The 26742-nt window shown below is 34.0% G+C and overlaps 1 protein-coding gene across 1 annotated transcript in view; it reads left to right on the plus strand.

Annotated features, from left to right (window-relative positions):
• The window catches only part of LOC138325187 (orexin receptor type 2-like), a 41606-nt gene extending 15492 nt beyond the window's left edge, over positions 1 to 26114 (plus strand). Inside the window, exons 3-5 of the mRNA XM_069270672.1 lie at positions 11156 to 11300; positions 11850 to 11968; positions 22446 to 26114. Of these exons, the coding sequence (XP_069126773.1) occupies positions 11156 to 11300; positions 11850 to 11968; positions 22446 to 22684 (503 nt within the window). The 3' untranslated portion in view covers positions 22685 to 26114. The remainder of the gene's footprint in view (positions 1 to 11155; positions 11301 to 11849; positions 11969 to 22445) is intronic.
• The last annotated feature ends 628 nt before the right edge of the window (positions 26115 to 26742 follow it).

Here is a 26742-nt window from a genome sequence, read left to right on the forward strand (position 1 = left end):
TCTACAAACGAAACTACCGGGGCTAATCGTACAAACCGGGCTACGCTATTTACGCTCGTGGAAACGCTTCTTGACAGACACATAGAAAAAATGTTTTCTAGGGATGCGTACGAGAAAAAGTTTTTACTCGATGTTCAACTCATGGCCAAAAAGCCAAATATACATGTAATCCACGGAACAGTAGAATGTTTCACCAATGCATAGAAGCACAATGTTTTATTTTATTATACCCTGTCCTGTATTTCGTGCACAGTATAGCGGGTATGTCATGTCATCGTTGAAAAGTGTGAATTTTGTAATACATTCAAAGAAATGTATATTGATGATATGTGCATTGATGAAACACAATACTGTTAAGTGGGCAACCTTTATGTTTGAATTCTTGGCCGTAAGTTGAAAACCGAGCAAATATTTATCACGACGTTCCTCTAGACGACATTTTTCTATGTAAAAGAAGCGTTTCTACGAGCGTGAATAGCGAAGCCCTGTTGCTACAATTAGCCCGTACGATCTTTTGAATTTATCGTTACTTAATTTTGTTCAAAAATGCATATTAAAAATATATATAAATAGAACACGTAAATTTGTATGTCTGAAAAAAAGCCTATGTGCATGTACGTATCCGAATGATCACCAAGTGAATCCCAGCGACACCATGGGGAAATTTAGAACATGTTTAGATTTATTCGACGTTTTACAATGTTTATCCTTATTAAACTGGTTTTCTTTCCAAGATAAAAACACACTATATCAGTAGAACAATATACTCCATTCTGACGACTTTTTAACACACATTTGTACCGAAAAACTACAAAAACAGATAAGTATTACTAGGTAGAGAATACCCCTCGGTAACTATTTCTTAATAGAATGCGTATACTCGCTTCGCTCTTACCTTTGTAGAGTCAATTGAATGATTTTGCACAAATCTGATTGTTCGCTTAAAGATGCTCCACCGCCGACAGAGCTTAAATGGTATTAATCATTTGAACAATAATTGGTGTTTAATCGTGTATATATATGTCTAATTAACACAAAAAATAAAATGAAAAAGATTATGTTGCCTTTGGTGCAGGCGCAATCAGTACTTAATTCCATATAGGATATAGTGTCATGGAATTTTTTCGGGATGCAATTAATTATTTTTCATATCTTTAACTTGAAGTAGAATTAGAAGCTGAAACTTCTCAATGGTGGTAATGGTGTAAAGTAAGTAACTTTTGTAACTGAAGAAAAATACTAAATCATCTGCTCCTGTTTTTGATAGTGAAAAAATACTATTTGTCAGCGGTGTAGCATCTTTAATTCTAACTTTTAAGGAATATACTTTCCGTGGTTAATTCCATTACTGTTTTCATATGACCAATTTCTGATAATAGTTTTTAAAGGATTTGAAAATTTTGTAGGATTTTAGAGATTCATTTATAAAAACGACGAAAATAAGATGACCATGCGTTAGCGTCGTCTATCAACATCTGGTATTTTATCACGATTTAAAATATAACGAAAACATAATGGGAATTTGAAGGCACCATAAACGTAGCTTATCAGTTGTTTTTGTAATCACTAACATTTACAAGAAAATTACCAGATGCACTCTGCATTAAAGGCTGACTAAAGCCAGATGAGATGTCAAAAATCTAAAATCGTTAATTTGGTCGACAATAAGTACAAACCGAAACGATACGAGGTAGTACACGGAAGCTCTCGATTTCCAGAAAATATAACGTTACCCGATCGAAAGAGACCTATAAAAACGCTTCGGTAAGTGTCGTGACCCGATCGACTTCACATGGGAAAAACAGAAACAAACATGTTAGCAGCTGAAGAAAATGCATAGGTCTATAAACAGGGACCTGGCACGAATTTCTAAACAACAGTATCTATATAGGTATTGTATCGCTTCTCTTTGAAGTAAGATATGCGTCACCGTTAAATGTACATGAGTGTAGAGTACATTTATAACAAATACTCGTATTAAAAAATATGTCCTTTTTTCCTACTGTAGAGTTCATATGCTTGATACTATAATTAATATCATATATAAACTGTTAGTTAGAAGTTTGTGCCAGGTCCCTGTGTGCCGATATACGAATCGCTTCGTTAATTGTCGGTTTTAAAATTGCGACTGTTTCAAGATAACAGGTATGTTTACAAGACGATTGTTGACCGTTCGATATCATCTGCAAGGAATAAAGTCATACTACACGTCTTTCATCTTTAAAAAAAAACCCATTTATATAGGTGTTTTTAACGATGTTATCATTTCTAGACGAGCTATTAGCTATGTTATAGTACCAAACTAGCTTATTTTACGTCTCTGATAATAAGATACAATGTAAAAAGCATCTTGACTACTGACAAAGAAATCAATCATTAACTATGGATAGATTTCATCATTGACCATATATGTCAGGAATCAATATGGGACAAAGCGGAAGCAATATTGATTAGTTTGGGAATGCATTTCAAATCATTGCCGTGCCTGTTTCAATCATCGCACAAACAAAATAATCATTGATTGAAATCTTAGCTCGTTTCCACAAATGTTTTAATTTCGCTTCATACGCATATAATAAACAAATAAGCTGAAATGTAATGCATTTTTAAGCTCCATCACATCCGTTAATGGTCATGAATGGAAAGAAATTTCCGGCAAATTCTAAAAATAGTTGTATTTAACTATTAAGTCTGAGTAAATCACGCAAGAAAATGGAAAATGTCAAAGTTGCCAGGTTTCTGATTCAACAAAATTAATCTTAGATTGTGTAATGATTATGAAAAATGTTTTAAAAGATATATTTTTACTCCTTGAATGAATGCTTCAAATATTTTGTCAAAACGATTGACAATACAATTTTTTTCACATTGTTATTTATTCGCTGGCAAGCATATAAAGGAAAACGGCTTCTGTAGTTTCTAAAAACATATTGTAAAATAAACCATATTATCTTCCCATACTTACATATGTATTGTTTTATGATCAATTTTAGGCTTTATGTTTATTTGATAGCTTAAATCATTTAAGGACTTCACATATGTGCAATAAAATTAATATGTTTTGGGAGGCTGCCGTATATTCACATTATGTCTCCTTATTTAGAAATTTTGCCAATTTTAAAGACATGCTATCTGAATTCAGCACTCTACATAACACACCTCATCCAGTCATATACTGACAAATCAATTACATTTATGCCAACCCTTGAAGTACGTTTAGAAATTTCAAAAGGTCCAAGGGGCCTGTACAATGGCCAAATTGTTCTGTGTAAGACAGGGTTCCCTTTTTATCAAAACGGTATCAAAATCATGTTTTCTGTTGTTTGTTTGTTTGTTTGATTAATTAACGTCCTATTAACAGCTATGGTCATGTAAGGACGGCCTCCCATGTATGCGGTGTGTTGCGTGTATGTTGTGCGAGGTGCGTGTTTCGGGAGACTGCGATATATTCATGTTGTGTCTTCTTGTATAGTGGAACTTTTGCCCTTTTTATAGTGCTATATCACTGAAGCATGCCGCCGAAAACACCAAGCAACATACCCCACCCGGTCACATTATACTGACAACGGGCGAACCAGTCGTCCCACTCCCTTTTTGCTGAGCGCTAAGCAGGAGCAGAAACTACCACTTTTACAGACTTTGGTGTGTCTCGGCCAGGGGACAGAACCCAGAGCCTTCCTCACAGGGGCGAACGCTCAACTCAAGGCGAAAAAAGTGAGGCGGTGCCAAGGGAGGCATTAGGAAGGATAAAGTCAGTTAGGAAGAATAGAAAAGATAAGATCCTAAATTTAGTCGCCTTTTACGATCATGCAATAGGGGCAGCAGGTACAATTCTAACGCCCTACCTGCAGGGCCAATCTGATTAATATACAGATCCTTACTATCACCCCGTTGGATAAGAGGGTCTAATAACATCCCATTAGGGGTCACGTTCTGGTGACCTTTGGATTTTTTTGTTTGATTGATTTATTAACGTCCTATTAACAGCTACGGTCATGTAAGGACGGCCTCCCATGATGCGGTATGTTGCGTGTATGTTGTGCGAGGTGCGTGTTTTTGGAGACTGCGGTATTTTCATGTATAGTGGAACTGTTGCCCTTTTTATAGTGCTATGTCACTGAAGCATGTCACCGAAGACACCAAGCAACACACCCCACCAGGTCACATTATACTGACAAAGGCGAACAAGTCGTCCCACTCCCTGTATGCTGAGTGCTAAGCAGGAGCAGTAACTACCACCTTTATACACTTAGGTGTATGTCGGCCAGGGGACAGAACCAAGAGCCTTCCTCACAGGGGCGAACGCTCAACTCAAAGCCAAAAGTTAGGCGGTGCCAAGGGAGGCATTAGGAAAGATAAAGTCAGTTAGGAAGAAGAGAAAAGATAAATTTAAATAATAAATTTAGTCGCCTTTTACGATCATGCAATAGGGGCAGCAGGTACAATTCTAACGCCAGGGCAGGTGACCTTTGGAAATAGCCAATCAAATTGCTGCTGTCAGAATCTTGACTGGGGACGAAACTGTTTAAAAAAGCTGTCGATCTATTTGCGAGTAATAAGTCATGTCTTCCAAAGAGCACAGCAAAACTAAATGTATAAATACAATGGGATGAAATGACATTACCAATTGACGAAGCAAGGTGTAGCAATGCATATAATCTGAAGCACAGGTAATGTTAAGGTCATTCGAACATGACCCATTATTGGATGCTGTCAGATCCTCTATTGAACGGAGTGGTTAGAAAGATCTGTATTTTGATCATATTGTATGTCGTCAAACGTATCATTTTTTGAAGAGCATAAATAATTACATATAATGATCACAAACGTATAGACAAATTTACGCAAATAAAATTTTGGCTTCATTTTTTGACGAAAAATGTCGAAATTTAAGGCGTTATTTTCTGCCATGTTAATTACAAACAAAAGAGACTCCCCCACTTCCAGTTTGAGTCGACTTCCATGGTCGCACCACGGCCTTTTTCAATCATAAAATTGAGAAAACAAAGAAAGTGACTACCCATATCTCGTGTACAGGAGAAACACCGAAAACTGTAGATTAATCAAGATAATGGACAATGTGAGGCCCGAAGGGCCGATCATTGTTCATTATCCTGACTAATCTACAGTTTGGGGTGGTTTTTTTTTTACTTCAAACATGGCACTCTGATGTACTGTGCTAAATATGGCTATTGTGTAACTTATCTATGCTACATATAAGGCATTCAACAAACTTTATAGTCTTAGGCATACATACATTGCATGGAATTTTCATGAAATTTAATAGCAATGTTATTACCAGAGAATTTTTGGTAGAGTTTGAATTCTCTTCATTCTGAGTGGAGCAGTGCAGGAGGCAGCATGGCACATAGTGTAGATAAGGTAGGTCTTTATGAAGTCAAACTATCGAAAATGATTATCAAATTTTCATCAAGAGAGTTTATTTTGTGATATGTTAATTTAAATGCCGTTTATGTCAGAAGGAGACTATTTACTAGGATATTACCTGTCTTAAATTCACAATATATGGAGGATTACTATGGAAACGTATTAATTTGGAATATACCGCTCTACGTTATAAAATGAAGTAATTAAAACAGTTAAAGAATATGATTGGTCCTTTAAACAAGAATTCCACGGAAGTGGATGTGTCGCCTGCACAGCATCAAAAATAGTTATTTACAGTTTAAAATTTTGTTGATAATAAGGTTAAGTTATCAAATCCGGTAACTCTTGCAAATAATGATGGATTTTGACCAGTATCGAACCCATTAATATCTCATTGATATAAAGCCATACACCAAATTTGGTTGAAATCGGACAATAAATACTACAGTTATTGAGCGAAAACCATGTTTTGACGATTTTAGAGTACCGTAACTCTTGCAAATATTGACGTATTTTGACAAGTATCGAACTTATCTAAGATCTCATTGATATAAAGTAATATCCCAAATTTGGTTGTAATTGGACAATAAATACTGAAGTTATTGAGCGGAAACCATGGATTTATCTGTTTTGACGATTTTAAAGTCCCATAACTCTTGCAAATATTGACGGATTTTGACACAAAAACCATAATATCAAGATTTAAAGAATTCTAAAGGAAGCTACATTGAGATTCAGTGTAAGCGGCAAAGTAATGAAAGAAACTTAAGCTTATTTTTCAAATTAGTTCATTAGGCTTTATATGATTCTTGGATAAGGAATTATACCGAAAGATTTCAATTAGGAAACATGATTTATGTGTAACGTGTATATATTCAAGAAATGAAGCAATTTAAAAACATTGAAGTTATTGGGACAAGAACCATAATGAAAGCATTCAATATTCAAAGAAAGAAAGTGCATGTTTCTATTTCAAATAAAACCATCATTGTAAGGAATTCCTGGGCTGTCAAAATAATGTACTCAAGAGTTTGGATTTTCAACACAAGGAGTAATTTTTAGCGTTGTGGTTGATATTATTGGATTTATGCCGATGTCAACGAATCAATATATAAAACAGAAATATGTATTGAAGTTTTTTTTTATTACATTTATGTTGAATTTAATTTGATTTACTTGTTATATTTATCTGTCCAATTTTCACAATGCTGCACGTAGTGTTGCTCTCTACCTTTCACAGTACATTACTTTACCTGGACCTGTAAATTAGTTGAAACTAATCTACAGCTACAGGTAAACTAATGTACAGTACCAGGTGTATTTATCTACAGACAGAACAAGTACTCAGACAATAGTCTTCCATAAACGTTAATTTAGAAAACAAAATTTAAAAACCAACAGCACCTTTTATGGTTAATGAAATACAAAATATAGTCTAGTTATCGGAGGCCACAGTTTTATTTTTCATAATTATCTTTGTGTATCGTAAACACATTATACTATCAATCAAAATGGCTTAAGGTTTGTTTCATGTATTTCTTTAATACATGACACAGAGCTGGGATAACATACAGTAGATGTGTTACATTGCATCTAAATGATTTCCAGTTTGATCGGACACTCTCATTTTCTGTTTGACTAATCTCGATTATCTCTGTATGATTAATACTGTATCCCTAATTGGCATTTATAGAGGCTCAGTGTTTGTTCATAAGGATTACTTTCAGAACCACAAATAAAACTCATATAATTTCTTATATATAATAGAATGAATTAATAAAACGTTTCATCGCCACACACTTTATCACTGGAATATACACCATGTACTGTATCTAATATAATACATAAATATAAAAGTTAAATCTTAAATAATAATATCATAGATACATGTGAAAGTGATGAGTTTTGCAATTATTTGCATTAAATCAACATCAATGTCAATCTAACAGGAGTGTGAAGTGTTGTATAAAATATTAGTATAGTCCTAGAAAAAAGTGAATAATGTTTGTAACAAATGACCCCTATAACCTGGTAACTCTCAAACCACACAATTATAGAATGCCATTTTAATCACTCTTTTCAATTTAAATACGGTCTATAATGACAAATAAGTTTAGATGTTAAAACAGGACGTGTTAGTGAAGCTACATCAAATACTAAAAAGTTTGTAATGGTTTTAAAACACCCAAATGTTTTGAATTTTTGATTGTGTAAAATTGTGTAAAACTTAATTTTTCTACAAAATGTCACTAAATAAATCATTTTAAATCACATCAAGATTTACAAATGATTACTGGATTAGATATAGATTTGTGATTAATGGTCTGAAATAAGCATATTCATATAATTTTGTAACACTACTAAAAAAGCCCTTGCCTTACTAGGACCTTTAAATGAAAAAAATACCGGTCCACAATTTTTTTCAAATTTTCACTACATTTACTTCAGGTAATGAGCCAACTTTTTAGAAAATATATTCGCTGCACTCAAACTGAAAGTGAGTGAATTCCCCTTGTTAATAATTGACATCACCGAAAATAACGCCCGAAATTTCGACATTTTCTGTTAAAATTTTTTATTTTTTTTGCTATTTTTTGTCTACATATTTGTAGTCAAAATATGTAATGTTTTATACTCTTCAGTTAATAATACAGTGTGACGACGTAAAATATGATAAATTTGGCCATAGTACACATGCCCCTTAGCCCTTTGGAATTTTTAAACGTATTTCAAGGGTTTGCATTAATGTTGCTACATATAATATATAGGTTTAATAAAATTGGTTCGTGGGCAAATTTCCATTGTTTGTGAAAGCGGCCCTCTGCTGTTGATAACGGTTCTCTATAAAGATGGTACGAACATATTTCGTAATTCTTCTACTACACGACAAAACATTGTAATCTAATGACAAAGGGAATGTTTAGTGTGTTTATTTTAAGTCTCATTTCATCAATGCGTTATTACCCATTGTATCCTGTCAGGTTGAGGTCCTTCATATATGTCTGATCGCATATATGGCCATTAGGTTGAAACTTGTTTGTCTCGTCATATAGCCACGACAAAACCTCGAAGGTTTGGTAATAGCCACTCAACCTAAATTAAATCTTAAAGACAGACTACGTACCATGCATAATCAGCGTATAGTTTACGGGGTATAATTTTTGAAAATTGACTTTAACCCAATTCTAGGCTAACTAAATCAGAAGTATAAGTTTGCCAGACTGTATAAGCAACGCAATAGAAGATAAACAAATAGTTTCAATTTCCATTTTTGATTTTTTATAGATGTACTATCCCTGCTTTAGTGCTATTGATCATCGAATTGTTGGCTATGTCAAAGCATTAATTTCAATAAAGAGGAACTTAATGTATCAGAATAACTTGATTTGACAACCACCCGTCACGGCTGGAGACGCTTGTGGCGTAAGCTACACCGTGAAGGAGTAGAAAGAAATGAAAAGCCATAACAGATCATATTAGAGATGTGCTGAACAACTATCTCTCAATCACTATGATGGGCATGATGGATTAGCGAGAAATATTTCACGAAATGGAACATTTCGTATTCAACTGATTTCCTTTAAGGCTAAATACCTGATTGTTATTATTCGGTAAAATGCTTTTTCGTTAATTAGTGTAGTATTCAAGAGGGTAAGATTTTATAAAAGACTGCGGTGTTATTATTCGGTAAAATACTTTTTAGTTCATTAGTGTAGTATTCAATAGAATAAGATTTCATAAAAAAACTGCGGAAGTCGGCATTCACGCAGTTCACTTGGAATTGACGTATAAATCGATAAGAAGAAGCAATAGATATTACATACAGAGTGGATAGAAAATACATAAATATTGTTAGCAATGTCAGTACAACAAGATAAGTCTATAGCAGGAATACTATAATGTAAATTGTTATTGAAAATTAAAAAAGTAGATATGATAGCGCGATATATCTGTAAAAAAACTAAAATGATCGGGATTAATAGCTGTAAAGGGGATGTGTTTGGCTTCTACGTTACTTTTAGCATCAACTGAATTGTCCTTTAATTGTCATTTGTGGTGCGACCAGTTAATTGGACGATTTTGATATGTTCCAGTGAGATAGCACTGTAAAATTAATGAGAGTTTCCAGTATTACAATCCGACAAAAGATAATACCGCATTCTCCAACACTACAGAGGTTTGTTCCTTTTACTGTTACAATATCCTATCCGGAATACCAACCTAATACAACTGTAGGGAAAAAAAACCCAAAAAACCCACAATTACCGGCCTATTGAAATTAGCGTCCCCTCACTGGACGGTTTTAGGGTATGTTCACAGGGCAAAACATGCAACTATCTTTAACTATGTTGATGTCTGCTATAACATTATGTTTGGTGCTAAATATCTTGGGAAGCCTACCTTCAGTGAAATCTTACTAAGAGACAAGGAGAAATTTACCCAAGTCTCATAAAATGTTGTTAGATTAATGTTTGCTACCTTTTTTAAACCGTGGTCGTCATCGTCGTACATGTGTAATAATAATTTTATATATCACTATTACATTGCACACTCAGTATGGTTTAATACGTGTTTATTTTCACCAATTGTGCGTACATAAAGCAATCATATTTAATAGAAACAATATAAAACATTAAAGTCACAACAGGTTATACTTGTTGATCAAAGGCGGGTTCCTCTTCGCCTGAAACGTCGATAACTCCAGACAATTTTCAATACTTTCAATTGGAAAGTCCATGTCAAGGGCCAGCGGAACATTCCTTTCTGATTTGCTTTGAGAGTGAGCTCTGTAGAGAGAAACGTATCGCTTGTCATAATAGCTGCACCCCAGACATCCGCATTAAGGACTTTATATTGATGAAAAAATGTATCTTCGTCATGTCAAATATCCAGTTCTTAACACAAGCTATCAATCAAGTAGGTTCCTAAAGTCCTTTTCTTTACAAATGATGAAATCAAGTAGAATAAAAATATAAAAATATGTAAAAAGTTCAGTCTTGCACATTGTTAGAAAATGTCACTGGCCTAGTTGCTATTCATGTACCTGCTATTCTTCCAGCGTAATTAATCAGTTTTAATGATAAATACTATGAAACATCTGAGTCTTTCATTTTCAGTTAAAAATATTGTTTGAATTAGCCCGTAGCTTTATTACAAAATTACGCGAAATCGATTGTGTCCAGTTTACCTTCTTTGAGGAATATTAAATGCCAATGACAGCTTATACATAGTAAAATAAACAAAGAACGCGCTCAGTGTGTCCTCGTGCTTTGAGGTTATTTCGCGTAAATCTTTACATGTAATCTGAGTGCATATGCATATTTTCTATATAACATACAAGTACGGAATTTTATTGATGAAACTGCGAAATATGTGATATTTTATCTCTGCTGTTAATAAGAAACTATGGGAATATACAGTTTTTATGCGACACGAAACTTCGAGATATGCTCAGGTTTAATGTTAGTAGGGATGCTGTTTATATCCGCTAATGTTGATGGCCTAGTCACGTACAGAAATTAACATCCGACTCATTTAATGATTTCAAAGGAAAAGAGTTTATGTTGTCGGTATTGTGGTTATAATTAATTATTGGTTTATGTCATAAATTTTTGTTCTTTATACAAAGATATGCTGTCAGATTCAATTAACTCTCAAAAACATCAACAGTGTTTAAATTATTTTTATCTTGCAAGAACAGCTGATTTACGGGGTAAAGAAATTAGGATAATCTTTTACCTTTTATATCCGTAAATTGTTTCTACAGATCATGTGTGTTCACGTTCCGGTTCAGCTATTTCCGGTCCTGAGAGCCAGCTCCAATCCCGGCGTCGTGCTGCTAAGATGTTGATGACAATCGTGGTGATATTCGCCGTCTGTTATTTACCTGTACACATCCTTAATCTTATAAGGTACACAATTACTTAAAAAAACTTTAATAAGTCTCTATCATCTACAGAAGATCTCCTGTTAAATATTTTTCCGCTGATAAACATTCACGTTAAAGATGCTCCACCGCAGACAGAGCATAAATGATATTAATCATTGGAACAATGATTGGTGTTTAATCGTGTATATGTATGCCTAATTAACACAAAAAATAATATAAAATAATTTATTTCGCCTTTGGTGCATGTACAATCAGTACTTCATTCCATATAGGATATAGTGTCACGGATTTTTTTCGGGATGCAATTAATTATCTTTCATATTTTTAACTTGAAGTAAAATTAGAAGCTCAAACTTTTCAATGGTGGTAATGGTGTAAAGTAAGTAACTTTGTTACTGAAGAAAAATACTAAATCGTCTGCTCCTGTTTTTATAGTGAAAAAATACCATTTGCCAGCGGTGGAGCATCTTTAACTACAATATAAGTCGGTAGTGTATTTTTGTACAATTTTTAATGTAATTTGCATAGTTTGTCGGTATATCTTTTTACCTGATTTTCATCTGTATCTTAGGTTCACGGATTCATTTCTTCGTGTGGATGAGAATATAATCATTAATGTGGCACTCATCGCCCACATCCTCTGTTACGTCAACAGCGCCATCAATCCTGTCATCTACAACTTTATGTCAGGTAAGTAAGGCTACATGTGAAACTTCTCAATTAACAGACATAAATACTGTTTACGTGTCCGACATAATTCTTTCTTTTTCATGTCGTGAGATTTGATGTTATTTTTATATATGTAATAGGGTTGTACATTTTGTACCAAAAGGTTTGAATCTTAGTATTAAATGATTGTGAAATTATCGGTTTTTATCGCTTTTCAATATTTTTTCTTTTAACCATTTTTTCCAATTTTCATGTTATTGTTATGTTTTATTTAATAAAAAAAACAACATTTAATCATTCAAAACCTTAACAATGCCCATACGCCAAAACACAGAAGATTTATAAGAACGCACTTGCCTATTTTACCTTGTGTTTTAAAAACTGTCATGGTTGGTGTTAGTTTGTTCCTAAATGACACAGGCTGTCGAGGAGATGATACACAAAAACAAAAAAGTATTCTGTATGTCCATAACATCCACATCGGTCATGAATGCCCGTTTCATTGTCCCAATCTGTGTAGATATATTCATGGTGTTGAGCGATATTACCCTATTTCAGATAAATAGTTATGGATATTAAACTCTTACTTTTATCATTTAAATGGGTATAACATGAATACGCTTTTACAGAAATTCTACCATATATTATTCCCTAGTACCTTAGAAGTTTGCCTTGGTACAATGGCATTCCATTTCATATAGAAAGAACCCCGTTTGAATTGCCGTTTCTAATCTTCATGAAGGACAGGCGACTTCCTGACATCCCCAATCAAATTGCTTTGCCTGGTGAAAACTTAACTGAATTTGAAATCTTATTTGTTTTCCTTCCAAAATGATTTTACTTTTCTTTACAGCACCTACCTTTTGATTTTGCTTGCGTTTTCTCCGTAATGAAGATTAAGTTGTTATGAACCTTTGCTGAAACTCTTTATAACGTTCAGAATAAATGAAGTGGGACGACTGTTTAAACTGTTGTTCGTTTATTTTGGCCGGTTGGAATGTCCTTATTGGAATCATTTGCTGATTACTGTATTAATCTTTCATTATAAAAAAGTTTCTTCTATGAAAAGGCGACAAATAAGAAACCAAACAGCACACGTAATTGACCCCATACACAGATGGTTCTCCTCAAAATAACCCTGGCGGTTAACAGGACGTTTAGCATAGTCACCTACCATCCATCAACAGAAACGAAGATGTAAAATCTTTAAACACACATAGTTGGCCTAATCAAACAAAGTTTTTAAAAGTTGATCTAAAGGTTATCGTATTTTGTGCTGCTGGAGTAAACTGGATTTCAGTGATATTCCCGATAGAGAGTAATTAAATAATGTCATGACAAGACGGCAAGGGATGGGTTCGGGTTAATTACGTAAAAACCCCAAAAAAACTGAGTAATGTTTGCAAATCACGTATTGCCTTTTGCACAAAATCAATGCAACCGCGAATACTACAAATAACTCTAGTGAAAGAAGAATCTCAGTTGATAGATTTATACGTATTATTGCCGATTATTTATTCTGGTGTTTGCTTTGTATATAAATCAAATCGGAATTATACCAAGCTTTGCTTGTCTTTATACCCCCGAGTGTTAAGTTATGCGTCTGTCGCAGAGGAAGTGTTTACTCTTTATAATAGGTTAGGCAATCTGATTATCCTCCTCCACCCGCCTGCATGTCAACCAGTCATCAACCTGCTGGCACTCCGAGACAGAACGCGATATACCTTATATAGGCAATAACGTAAAAACATACCACATGTATATTGTTGTAAAAAGTATATTTTAATGAGAAAGTGAAGGACAAAGAAAATGCCTTTGACATTTCCATTTCTCTTGATGAGACATACACATGGGTTACAAGATTCTATCAAAGGTTAACTGACTGAAAGGCAGGTGGTCTATTTTATACAGTAAAATATGTTATGTTGGATAGTTTCTACCTGATATTTCATAAAAAACATCAGTTGCAAATACGAAAGAAACATATTAAGTAAAATAAGCAGCTGCTTTATATCGTGTTCCAGAGTCGCATTTTCTTAGAAATATATTACTTTATTTCTTTATACTGTATAGTTCCGTTTATTCGTGAGATATTCAATTTTGCTGTGTTCTCGGACAAAGTTATTTTCCGCGAATTTGAATATTCGCGAATAAAATGATAAAAAGAATAGTGAGAAATGAAAACAGATATAATGACATTGATTAAGAACCTTCCTGGAAGTTTGTTAACGTTCAATTAAGGTGAGGTCAGTTAGTGCAACGCTCATTAACTTGTCGACTATAAAAATGAATGCCTTAATTTGCATTTCATCTGAAATACCGTGGTTTGCTTTGGATGTTATTCAAATTAGCTATGGCATTCAAGACATTTGTATCACTCGACGTCATATACATGCGTTTCTAATTTTAAAATCAAGCACACGGGCTGACTGTATGAATGTCATTTGAACGTTGGCGAATATATGACAGCAGTGTAATCCAAAACAAATGGATTACCAAGGATCAATATGGAAGAAACATATACTATTAATTAGTAGTCGTATGTAGAGCTACACTGAAAATGACGGCACAACACGGCATTGTCACAGTCTCCGAAAACATACAGGCACGTATTACACGACCAATAATCAATGCTTTTAAAAGATCGTTAAGCATAATCAAGTTGCTAATCAACAAATCGCAATTAAAAATAATGCCTAGAATTCCTCCTGGTAACAAATTGCTTTTTTGGGAGTATATCAAAGATTAACGGGGATTTACGATTTTTAACCTCTTATTATACACGGCCTACCGTCTTCCTTACAAACCCAACAATTCCTCTTGTGTTGAATTCGACATTGTTTCTATCAAGAACACCTAATTATCTTTACACTAGGTTACTTGATCACTTTGGACTTTATCTCAAGTTCCAAATATTGTGTAGATATGTTCAATTATTCTGACAGAGTAATTTGTCGTATGTGTATCTATTAATAAAACATGTTTCTGCCTGATCAGTTTTAGCTGTAACATGTGAGCCAATTACTTCGCATGTTCGGTTACTTAGGCCTCTGTCTCACGTAAATTGGACTATCGATTCTGATGATCTCCTTAGTGCCCTTATTCAGCATCATTATCACTTTTCACGACGTATTAGAAATGACCCTCCTCATTTTTGCATACCATCACATACTCCGTTAGCGCATATAACTGTGTCATTATGATAATATTACATGTAAAATAACTAAGCATAGCTTAACGAACTCCCATAAAGGCTCATTTGTGTTTCTGGTTTAGTCCTGGAACTAAATTAGGCCAGCTCTCACTAAAGTGAGTAGTTATTTTTCTTATCTCTAAGCTAATATATATTATTAGAACTTTATCTTAGTAAATAATGTATCGTTTATTGATAATTATGTAAAGGTATTGATATATATGTCAAATATTTTTACAAATGTAACTTTGTAATTCATATATACTAAACTTATCACTTATTGAAGCTTAATAAACAAATTAATCGGTAGATAAATTGGAAAATAATTTTAGCAGAGAACTGAAGGATATCTTTTTTGTAATATTGGAGGAATGTGACCATAAATAAACTTAAAGTGAGTATAAAACACTGACTCAGGGCGCAAGTAAAATCTTAAAATCAAAACACGCGAACAACCTGTACCAATTAACAGAAAGACAGCCTACACAGTCAAAAGTTGAAAAGAAGACAAACGGTGGGTCGATATTTTAATTTTTTAATTTTGCTTGTAGGAGGTTTTCGTTTAATCGGCAGTAGCGGCAGCATTTCCGGTGATAATTTTGTCGCTTCCTGATAGTGTTCTCCTAGATAAAATCAGTTTCGCGCCAATCACTAAAATTCCACGAGCGTAGGAAGTCAAACACTTTAACAAACGTCAAAATCAAGCCCGTATTATCTGGTGTGACAGTTTTCATAATACCACAGGCGTCACTGCATGTTTGAATGTTGATTTATAATACTGTTGGGATTGGATTTGTGTTTTAAACCAGTACACGGCCAAGATTCAAGCATTCATTGTGTCTGGATTGACTGCAGCTAGACACGTGATTTGTAATGAACTATAACAAAGCAATAATAGGACATGGTAGTCATTCTCACAAATATATACGCTAACTTCTTCCTACACGAAAGGATGTTTATTCCTGTTAAGTACAGAATGTCAAACAAAAATGAATTTTCAGATTTGCAAATGCAGTGTCGATATTTGTTCCTTAAGTCACACATACCTTTGCATTATCTTTTAATTCTTTAGGGCCACTCCACAACAATTATCTTACATAGAAATAAAGGAAAGACGTATATTTATATTATATACGATAGTCTCTCAAACGAAATTTTGGGACAAAGTTGCATATCTCCACGTCTTCTTTTAATGAAAAACTATATCATAGATCTGAAAAAATTGTTCATTATTGTCATGAAATGTGCACGTGACCTTAACAGTCATTCAACAAGGCTGCCATTTGCGGCACAGATTGAACGAAATTTTAATATTGTCCGATTTCAGTTAACTTTGAATGGTATGATTAAAAAGGAATAATGAATGCAATGGTACCATATGTATTGCCATGGTAATGGATTGCAGAGGTTGGGGCCGCGGTGGCCGGGTGGGTATGATGTCCCAACATATCACTACAAGCACTCCATCTTTGGGATACGGGTTCGAATTCAATGTGGAGCAGTTTCCAGGTACTGACCTTTGGTCGCGGGGAGGGGGGGGGGTCTCCGGGTCCTCCGGTCTTCATCCATCAACACACCTGGCACGTTTTTACGTGATCTTACGTTAAACTACTAAAACCAAACGTAGAGGTTTCATATTGGACGAAATTTCAATACCCACTGATTGTGATGAGAATTGGTAAATAAACCGTATTTTGAGATAAAGCTAATGCAATAGTGATATTAAAATGTATTTAGAGTGAATACAAATACACGAAAGATAAATAGCCGAAATATGTTTCAGGTTTTATTTGTATTGACCCTTAGCCTTACCTTTCTTGGGGTGATAGCGTCTGTATACCAAAACTTTCATAGATACGTTGAGACTATTATAACTCGTATCGTTAACAGGATTTGATTGTTGATGTCATTAATAATGATTTTTAAATTACATTTGGCGACACTAAATAATTTCTCCATCATGTATTGTATCGCATAAATTACGTTTCGGATATCTTTAATTGACAGTACAGGTAGAGGTTTCTTGTATAACTTATGGCAAATACCAGACTTTAATTATTGTTATTTCCATTGAGACTCACAACCAAGTTGATGAAGTTGCGACTTTGAGATTAATTCAAATAACATGTCTTGTACATCGCGGGTTGGTGCGTTTATAATTGACAGACATACTTAAAAGATTTGACGTATGACACAAATGAGTTCCTACATTGTCCCAGAACAATTACATCATTATTTCTAGCGATGTTTTAATTACTGAGCTGACATATAGTGCTTAGAAATATTTGGATCCATAATATTCAATCATATGTTATGTTCGTAACATTCAATTTCTGTTATTAGTACTTAATATAGTAAGGTAAAGGTATTGACATAAGTAATTATAAGTCTGATAACAGTGAATATTTTGTCACACATAACTCTTTGTAGAGAACATTTTTCCTAGCATCTAGCTGTAGCTCTACTTTGAAATGCTATAGCCTCTCTATGCGATTTAATTAGTTGACGTATAATCCCTGTATCACGGTTGTCATAGACCACAAAAAACGCGTATCGGGAAATTAGCCTTGATATATGTTCACTGCACGGAGTTACAAATCAATGACACCGGGAGTGAATCTAATACCCTTGACAAACAGTTTGAAACCAAATGACTCCGGAGGAAAAACATGCATCTGAATATGATATATATTGATTTTCTTGTTGTGACCTTATAGCACTAAAGCGTGGTGTATTGAAGTTGTCACTCTAGTCTATTATGTAAATATGAGATGTTTAGTTGTTTGGGAGTAAGCTTATATACCCGCAGGATCAGCATAATAAATGAGAGTTCCTGGCCCCAGCATCCTATTTTTTTCGCTTAGCCAATCAAAAATGACGTAACATTTTGTAACGTCATCTGTGACTAGCTACGTTTAAACTTAAGGCTATTTTAGACCTATTACAGATCAATGATATTGGGACCAGGTCTTTTATTGACTGTAACATACCATTGCATTATTAATTAATGATACTTTTATATTGTGATATCATAGGTCATAAATTTTTAAATACATATCTGTATCAGCCCTGTAGGTAAGGCGTATGAATTGTACCTGCTGTTCCTATTGCATCATCGTAAAAGGCGACTAAATAGAATCTTATCCTTTCTCTTCTTTCTTACTAACTTTGATCTTCAAGGACAAAGACAAGGACTGTATATAAGATAGTAATTTTTTTATACATATACAATGCAAGGTATAACTATTCTATCTGCCAATTGCCAGGGTCCTGGTGACTTATCAAAACAGAAAGACGTTTTTTGATATCTGAAAAACAAAAAATACAAGGACATAGTCAATCAGATCCCCCGCCAATGGAGATATCAAAGCTGAAGTAAGTTTGATTGTGGAGACTTATGTGTATGGGAAAAAAACAGGAAAAAGGAAGTTGAGCTATAGAAAGATGAAGTATAATTCAAGTAGAGCGGGGCTGCAATTGTTGAATAAGGTATACAGCCTTGACATTTATATTAGACTATGTACACAAAGATTGGTTGAGTTTTGCAAAGTAACATTTACCATTTACCATGATATTTTCAGCAATGTTTCCATGGTAACGGAAAAAGTGCAAAAAATGGAAACCCAAAAATAGCAAAAGGTACTACTAGACCATAAAAAGAATGTGTCTATGAAGTTTCGTGGAAATATCTCTGCTGGTTTTAGAGTTATGCTCCGGAAATGAACCTGCTACAAAAATATGATATTTTCAGCAATGTTTCTATGGTTACAGAAAAAAGCACAAGTGAAAACCTAAAAATAGAAAAAGGCACTACTAGACCATAAGAACAATGTGTCTATGAAGTTTCATGGAGATATCTCTGCTGGTTTTAGAGTTGTGCTCCGGAAACGATTCTTACACAAAAATCTGCCATTTTCAGCAATGTTTCCATGGTTACAGAAAAAAGTACAAAAAGTGAAAACCTTAAAATAGCAAAAGGCACTACTAGATCATAAGACTAATGTGCCTATGGAGTTCCGTGCATATATCTCAACCGGTTTTCCAGTTATGCTGCGGAAACGAACCTGGTACAAAAATATGATATTTTCAGCAATATTTCCATCATGGTTACGGAAAAAGTGCAAAAAATGAAAACCTAAAAATAGCAAAAGACACTACTAGACCATAAGAAAAATGTGTCTATGAAGTTTCATAGAAATATCTCTGCTGGTTTTAGAGTTGTGCTCCGGAAACGATTCTTACACAAAAATCTGCCATTTTCAGCAATGTTTCCATGGTTGCAGAAAAAAGTACAAAAAGTGAAAACCTTAAAATAGCAAAAGGCACTACTAGACTATAAGACCAATGTGTCTATGAAGTTTCGTGGAAATATCTCTTCTGGTTTTAGAGTTATGCTCCGGAAACGAACCTGGTACAAAAATATGATATTTTCAGCAATGTTTCCATGGTTACGGAAAAAATGTAAAAAATGAAAACCTAAAAATAGCAAAAGGCTCTACTAGAATCTATTAAGAAAACAGCATTACACGATAACGATATTGAGATCACGTTAGCAAAAGCTTACTCCCATAATCATTATGCGACTTTGCATTTTACTTTTACAGTGGACGGGACCTAGCCGGGTTTTTATATTTCATATCTACTCGAGTAGAAGTCCGTATTTGCGCAGTTTGTAGTTTGGTTGTATTGGTTGATTACCGTCCTGTTAACAGCCAGATTCATACAAGGACGGCCTACGGTGAATGCAGCATGTTGGGGATTGTTCGTATTGTGTTTCTTTGTAATAGTGGAGCTTTTGTCATTTGTTTTAAATATGTTTAGGTCTTGATGACCTTTAGCCATCATACTTCGTCCGTCGTCATGCATTGTCCGTTAAACATTTAGCATTTTCGGCCTTCACGACCGCCTTTGTGATAATAAAATTTGAATATTTTCTTAAAAAGTTCTATTGGTGCAATTTAGCTAAAACTTAGGTCAAAAGAAGTGCTATCATTTCTCAGGTCGATCCAAATTCAGGATGACCGTCAGCTTAAAAACGTCATGCAATAGAGTAATGCATGTAAAACTGATGATTGGATAGATTATAATTTGAAATATGTCATCTTATGTAGCCCGATATAGTCTTTAACAGGCAATAGAATTTTTACGTTCTCGAGGAATCATTTGATCGTAACGAAGATAGTTCTATAGACAAATCAAACCATGCGGTATATTTAAAATGTCATAGTAATGAGGATAACAAGTATGTGATCAATGCAAAATCACAAACATGTGTTGATTCGGCATTACGTCTGTTAAAACAAAAACAAAAAAATGCACATATTTTCATAACTTCTAGTTAAGTGATAAATCATTATTCGCATTAATGCCAATTCGTTGAGTTTGTTAATTAATTCCATATTGCATAGCCAACAAGTGTAAAGTCAAAATGTCTCTGTTAAAATGATTTTAAAATTTTCTTCTTAGATATACCAATTCCCAATCGTTTGCCTTCACATGTTTTTTACCAAATAAGCGTCGAGCATCAACTTGAATTGTAATTTAGTCGATCATTTTAAAGATAAGATTCTGTCGCAAGATGTCAATGTACTATAACTATTTATTCATTGATGGTATTGCTGCATCAATGCAAGACATCGATTTCACATGATGTGAACCATTAAAGTAAACAAAGTGAAAATGCATTAATGCTTTATCCAAAAATCGACTTTAGATATTGACTTGTATTGCATAGAATCATGCTCTTCCATTACTTACTTCATTTTCTGCATGAAATACAATTTTTTCTAAGAACACGTATCATCGTAATGACAGTTTAGTCGTGTTGCTTAGTAAGGATAATCATTTTTCGATTACAAAAAAACCGTTGATCATTTAAGCACGGAAATAGGACTTTTTTACAATCAGAATTGAATCTAGCTTTACAGATTTAAGAAGATATTTAAAAACGTGTAATTCCTAACAACATTTGTTATAGATTGAATGTAAAACGTATACTCGAAATCCGCTCTATACCCTTAATTATTTAAAATAATGTAAAGTAATTGGAACCACAAGGTTCCGGTATCACAAAAACGGATATTGTTATTGCCTTTTTAATGTAAATATAACAGAAATGCATGGCTTCAAACGATTTGAAAATAATTTCTGACGGTCAATATCCTGATCACTGTTTGACAGCACAAATAGACAAAACATGATGTTGAAATCATTCGATAGCTTAGCTGCAAAATCATTCCACATCACTTCTGTATTCTTAACTAAGGACAGTTCAAGGCTGACATTGTCTCTAAACTAGGACTATATTTTGCTGCTAACATCATGCTGATGGCAGTTCAGGACTCGCATGTATTGTCTATAAATCAGGACTTATTTGGTTGCGAACACCATGCTGAAGTTACTCTATTGATTGTATACCATTTGGCCCAGCCGTTTGAAAGCTTTATCAGATGGACATTGGTAATGTTTTTAAATCTATATCGCAAACATTACTGACATACGTGTCCAAATGGTCTCCCGTAGGACACAACTCGAGAGCAGACGAGAGCATAAATGTGTTGTTTGAATGACAATTATGATAAATTGATCATTTTCACTGATATGATAGCCATGCATCGAATTCAGAAAGTGTATAAAAAGTATCAAACTTTAATTAAAGGATGACGGAGTACACATCATAGTAAGTTGATAAAATGGAGTGGCATTGGTCGGTAGTTCAGGTAGATATTTAGAATCTTTGATTTTCAACACAGCTGTTTCATCCTTATAGGATTTTATAGTTAAATGTCAGGTGATCAAAGTATTATACGGGGTAACAGTTGGCGACCAATGTCGAATCTTAGCATAGTACAAGGGGTGAAATCGCTGTTTAAATAGATTTGGAAGACTGGATATAATATTCAAGTTTCCATTATTCAACTCACGAATACATGTAACCATCAGTACATGTATATTAGATACAATCTTCAAAACCACATTGGCGCTCAACATATGTCACACTAGGGCGGACGTCCTTATTTTGACTTGACTCTGGCGTTGCATATACGTACTCAGCCAAACAAATCATCGGACAAATAATTGGGGTAAAACTTTGAATAGTTTACTTTTGACTATGCATTGTTTCTTTAGCAGAAATTAGTGACCTCTATCAATTAGATAAAATCTATCTTAATGAACTTTTTAAAATTTGATTTTGGTTATGTTGCAGCATTTTTTTTTCAAGATACATGTACTTATATAATTCAGCGGAGTATATCTGTTTATAAGATAAAACAATCATGGGTTGTTTTTTTTACATAATTCCAGCCAAATTTCGGAAGGAGTTTCGAATGACCTTGACCTGTTGTCGATGTCGTCGCCGGCAAAGTTCTTCCCTTGTTCCACCAGGTATGACGTCATCGGCTAGAAATAGAAGTTCAATCCCTCGCACCGAAAGGTTTACCATGAACACCGTCACGATAAAACAAGCCGGATGGATTACGTCACCTAGATACTCCACCGGAAGTGAGAAAGGAAATCACATCAGGATAACTTCAACTCGATAAATCTACAAGGTGCTGCATGGAAAAGCACAAAATATTGTTACCACAATTTATAAAGTGTTTTATTTTCTTTTATCAAGAACCCTACACGTTTTTGTCATGCGAATATATAAAATTTTTCGTCATTTCGTCGTATGTATGAATTTTGTGATGAGAAGAAAGTATCATTCTATAGTTGAATATATTTCACAATGTAAATAAGGTTTTGTGTAATGTATACTCATGTATTGTTTATTTAAATACGTAGTTTAAATTATTTGTAATTGTTATAAACCAAGTGTTGACCAGCTGTCGAAATAAGCGTCTTGTTTAAAAAGGGATCTACGTGTATGGTAATTATGAGAAATAGAAATGTTTGACATTTGGTAATTTAACAAGACGAATGGTCTACTTCCATGGCCCACCACTCAAGAGACCGGAAGTGTGGATATTACTTCACTCTCAACGTATATTTGATTAATGAACCGGACGGAGATGTTCGTGACTGACCAGAGACTGGACACATAAAAGTGACCGACTATCTCTTATGTCAGAGGAGGTTGACCCTTGCTGTCCTAAACAATGACCGGGAATGGTTTAAAACATATCCAATGCCGAATGGATTTCTAAATGAAAAGGGAAATTGCGTGTACATGTATATATTTGCGAGGGTAATTATCAGTTTGGTAATCCTAGAACGCCTACGATTAGAATAATGCCGCAACTAGACAATTTTAGTTATGCATCGATTTTGTTTGAAAATTTAAAGAGGAAATGAAATATGTGTGTGATTCTGTACCATTCTGCTTATGACGTATTTACAGTCAAACCTGCCATAGCAGCGACCTCTTTCTCAGGGTCCCAAATGAACACAATTTGTTCTCTTTATAAAGACGACTTAGCTATAAGATCTATTTTTTTCCTGATTTCTTAGACAGGTTCGACTGTACTTTTGTTTTATGTAAGTGTACCAAACACCACTGTTTGTTAAAGTGTATATACATTGTAAAAAGAGGTCTGTTTGAATTGTGTGTCACAATATTACATGACTTTAGTAGTTTGTTCAAACCATGCTGTTAGGTAACTATTTCGTGAATACTTTCGTTCAATCGAAAGCGAAAAAATAAGATTCAAATTCAATATGACACTAGATTACAGGTTTTAATGTATTTTACAAAATATAAAGGAAGTGTACATTTATTGATGTAGTTTATTTAGAACGCACCTCGCACAACATACACGCAACACACAGCATACATAGGAGGCCGTCCGTGCATGACCATAGCTGATAAAAGGATGTGAATTAATCAAACAAACAAACAAGCAGTTTATCTAGAAGAAGACCTATATGTTGCACTGTAATGAGTTGAGTTGTGTTTAATGGCAAATAAAAAAGGAAAAAATTATATGTCTCAGAAATAAAATAAAGGGGTATCGGAATATAGAGTTAAACTATATACAAGAGCGAAGAAATGTACTGTAAACAGACCTTTCTTTCGCGGTATTTAATTTTTGCGATCTCCATTTCAAGACAAGATCGCTCTTAACATTCGCAGATTAAGGTAAGCAATTAAGAAACTGAACGGAATTTACTTAAATATAAATGATGAAGATCTTAATACGCGGAAATAAACTTTCGTGATTTACTTGTATTGCGAAATTTACGAAAAGAATCATACCCGAAAAAATGGCTTATAGCATCGTATTCGGGAGTATGAATAGATGTTTATAAAACAATTTATTTCTTTCGATTACATAATGTTCGTATTGATTAAAATTCATGACGCTGATAGCACTTATGTTGAATGTGTAGAATGTGCTTTTAATCAACAATTTTGAAAATATGGTAAAGTGAATAAGTTATGGAAAAGTTTTGTGTAAATTTAGCACAGTTCTGAAAATAAATTCGCCTAACTCTTTGAAAGCGAGGCTGCGTGGAAATCTAAGCACGGACATAGCCAGTCGGGAGGATGTTTTAGGATTCCTATAATATAATTTAATTTCTTTGAATGCAGAGGGATTTTGATGGAAAATTTCCTTTTTTAGATTTCATAAGAAAGTATTCTGGATATATTAACACCATTTTTATCGATGTTAGTCTACCTGCGCCCGATTATTCACTTTAATCTGAATTAAGTGGGCTTTACATTCTGTATAACACAGTCTGCAGATATTTGTTTGTTTGTTTGATTAATTAACGTCCTTTTAACAGCTATGGTCATGTAAGGACGGCCTCTCATGTATGTGGTGTGTTGCGTGTATGTTGTGCGAGGTGCGTGTTTTGGGAGACTGCGGTATATTCATGTTGTGTCTTCTTGTATAGTGGAACTGTTGCCCTTTTTATAGTGCTATATCACTGAAGCATGCCGCCGAAGACACCAAGCAACACACCCCACCCGGTCACATTATACTGACAACGGGCGAACCAGTCGTCCCACTCCCTGAATGCAGAGCGCTAAGCAGGAGCAGAAACTACCACTTTTATAGACTTTGGTGTGTCTCGGCCAGGGGACAGAACCCAGAGCCTTCCTCACAGGGGCGGCAGGGAAATGCCTTTTTCTGTTTCGAACGTTTTGCCAGGTATGTCAGTTTCGAACAAATATCATTTGCATTATTGGAGCGTACCGTAGAGGATCATCATGAAGAAGAAGGCAAATGGTTTAAACGCGGAAGGATACGAAGGGACACTCCATTTACATTATTTTGTGAAACATTTTAATGTATACACCATCGTTGCTCATGTTATTATTGTGTTACTGTATAGTTGTTAAATTTCGCGGATATAAAATTTCGTTTATACTTGATGAATCGTGTATTTACCAAATTGAGTCTGTCGATAATCGCTTCAAGTATTTATAATGTTTATCAGGAACTTGTGTTTATCTATTTTCTTACAAAAATAAATAAACAATATTTATGGTAATCTGCTTCTTGAACGTTTTGCACAAAAATAATCACAAAAATGCGGATTTTCGTCGGGAAGATTAGAGTTTGACGCAACATGGTGCAAATGAATGAGTCCAATGATTATGCATGTATTTTCATCATGGTTAATGCTTAGACTAACTGTTGTTATAACAATTTCTATTCATCTAAGGATGAATCAAGATGCATTTAGAAAGTGCAAGTTTACATGCCAGTGAAAAAGTACATGCATGTAGATCATTAAGCGAAACCATAACACATATGATATCAATATACAATATGTAATGATAATAATATAATTGTCATAGAAGAAACGATTAAGGAAATTATGATTCTTACATTTTGACATATTAGGGTATTTTTATCATAAGAAAATATTTTATTTAACATATAGATTTTGACTTGAGTATTATTGTCTGTTATTTACATCTTCTGCTTTCTGTATATTGAAAGTTATGTAAATATATTCATATGTTTTAAAGTGCGTCTTTTGCACAGTGTAATATAACATTTAGAACGTAATATACAACTAAACCCAATATTAAAAGATCATATTGTATATAATATGCTTATAAATATTTTTGTGATTAATCTGAATAAAGGATTTTCTCAAACATTGATTTTTCATTGTTAATACTATCTTTCGACAAAATTCAACACTTACATAACAAATACAAAAGAGATACATTTAAGTTCAACATTGTTATATTATTAGATATCCAAACGTTGAGTTCTTCAGGGATACATCCTTTAACAATCGTTCTTCTTTAAATTAACATATACATCGGATAATTGTTTTGTCCTCTTATGTACAAGGGGTGTTGTAACCCGTGATTATATAAAAAATACCGTTTTACCTTAAGATGGTGTCACAAAAATATCCTATTGGTCTGCCCCCCGAGCCAACTGATGTGAAATTAAAATAAAGAAAATTTTTTTCTCTGTCAAAAATATTCTATAATGAATATGTTTTATATAATTTTTAGGCTGAAAGACAAGTTGGATTGAAAAGATCCCTTTTGCAAAATTCCTTTTTAGTTTGGTCCTTTCCATGTATGGAATGCTATCAGTCATATTTATATGGATTGTATTTTTTCTTTAATATCGTCTTTATTTGTTTCTACTTATGGGAGTGAGAGTGTAGACGTTTAGGACAA

The sequence above is a fragment of the Argopecten irradians genome, chromosome 6 (genome assembly GCF_041381155.1).
Source record: "Argopecten irradians isolate NY chromosome 6, Ai_NY, whole genome shotgun sequence".
Classification (NCBI taxonomy): Eukaryota; Metazoa; Mollusca; class Bivalvia; order Pectinida; family Pectinidae; genus Argopecten; species Argopecten irradians.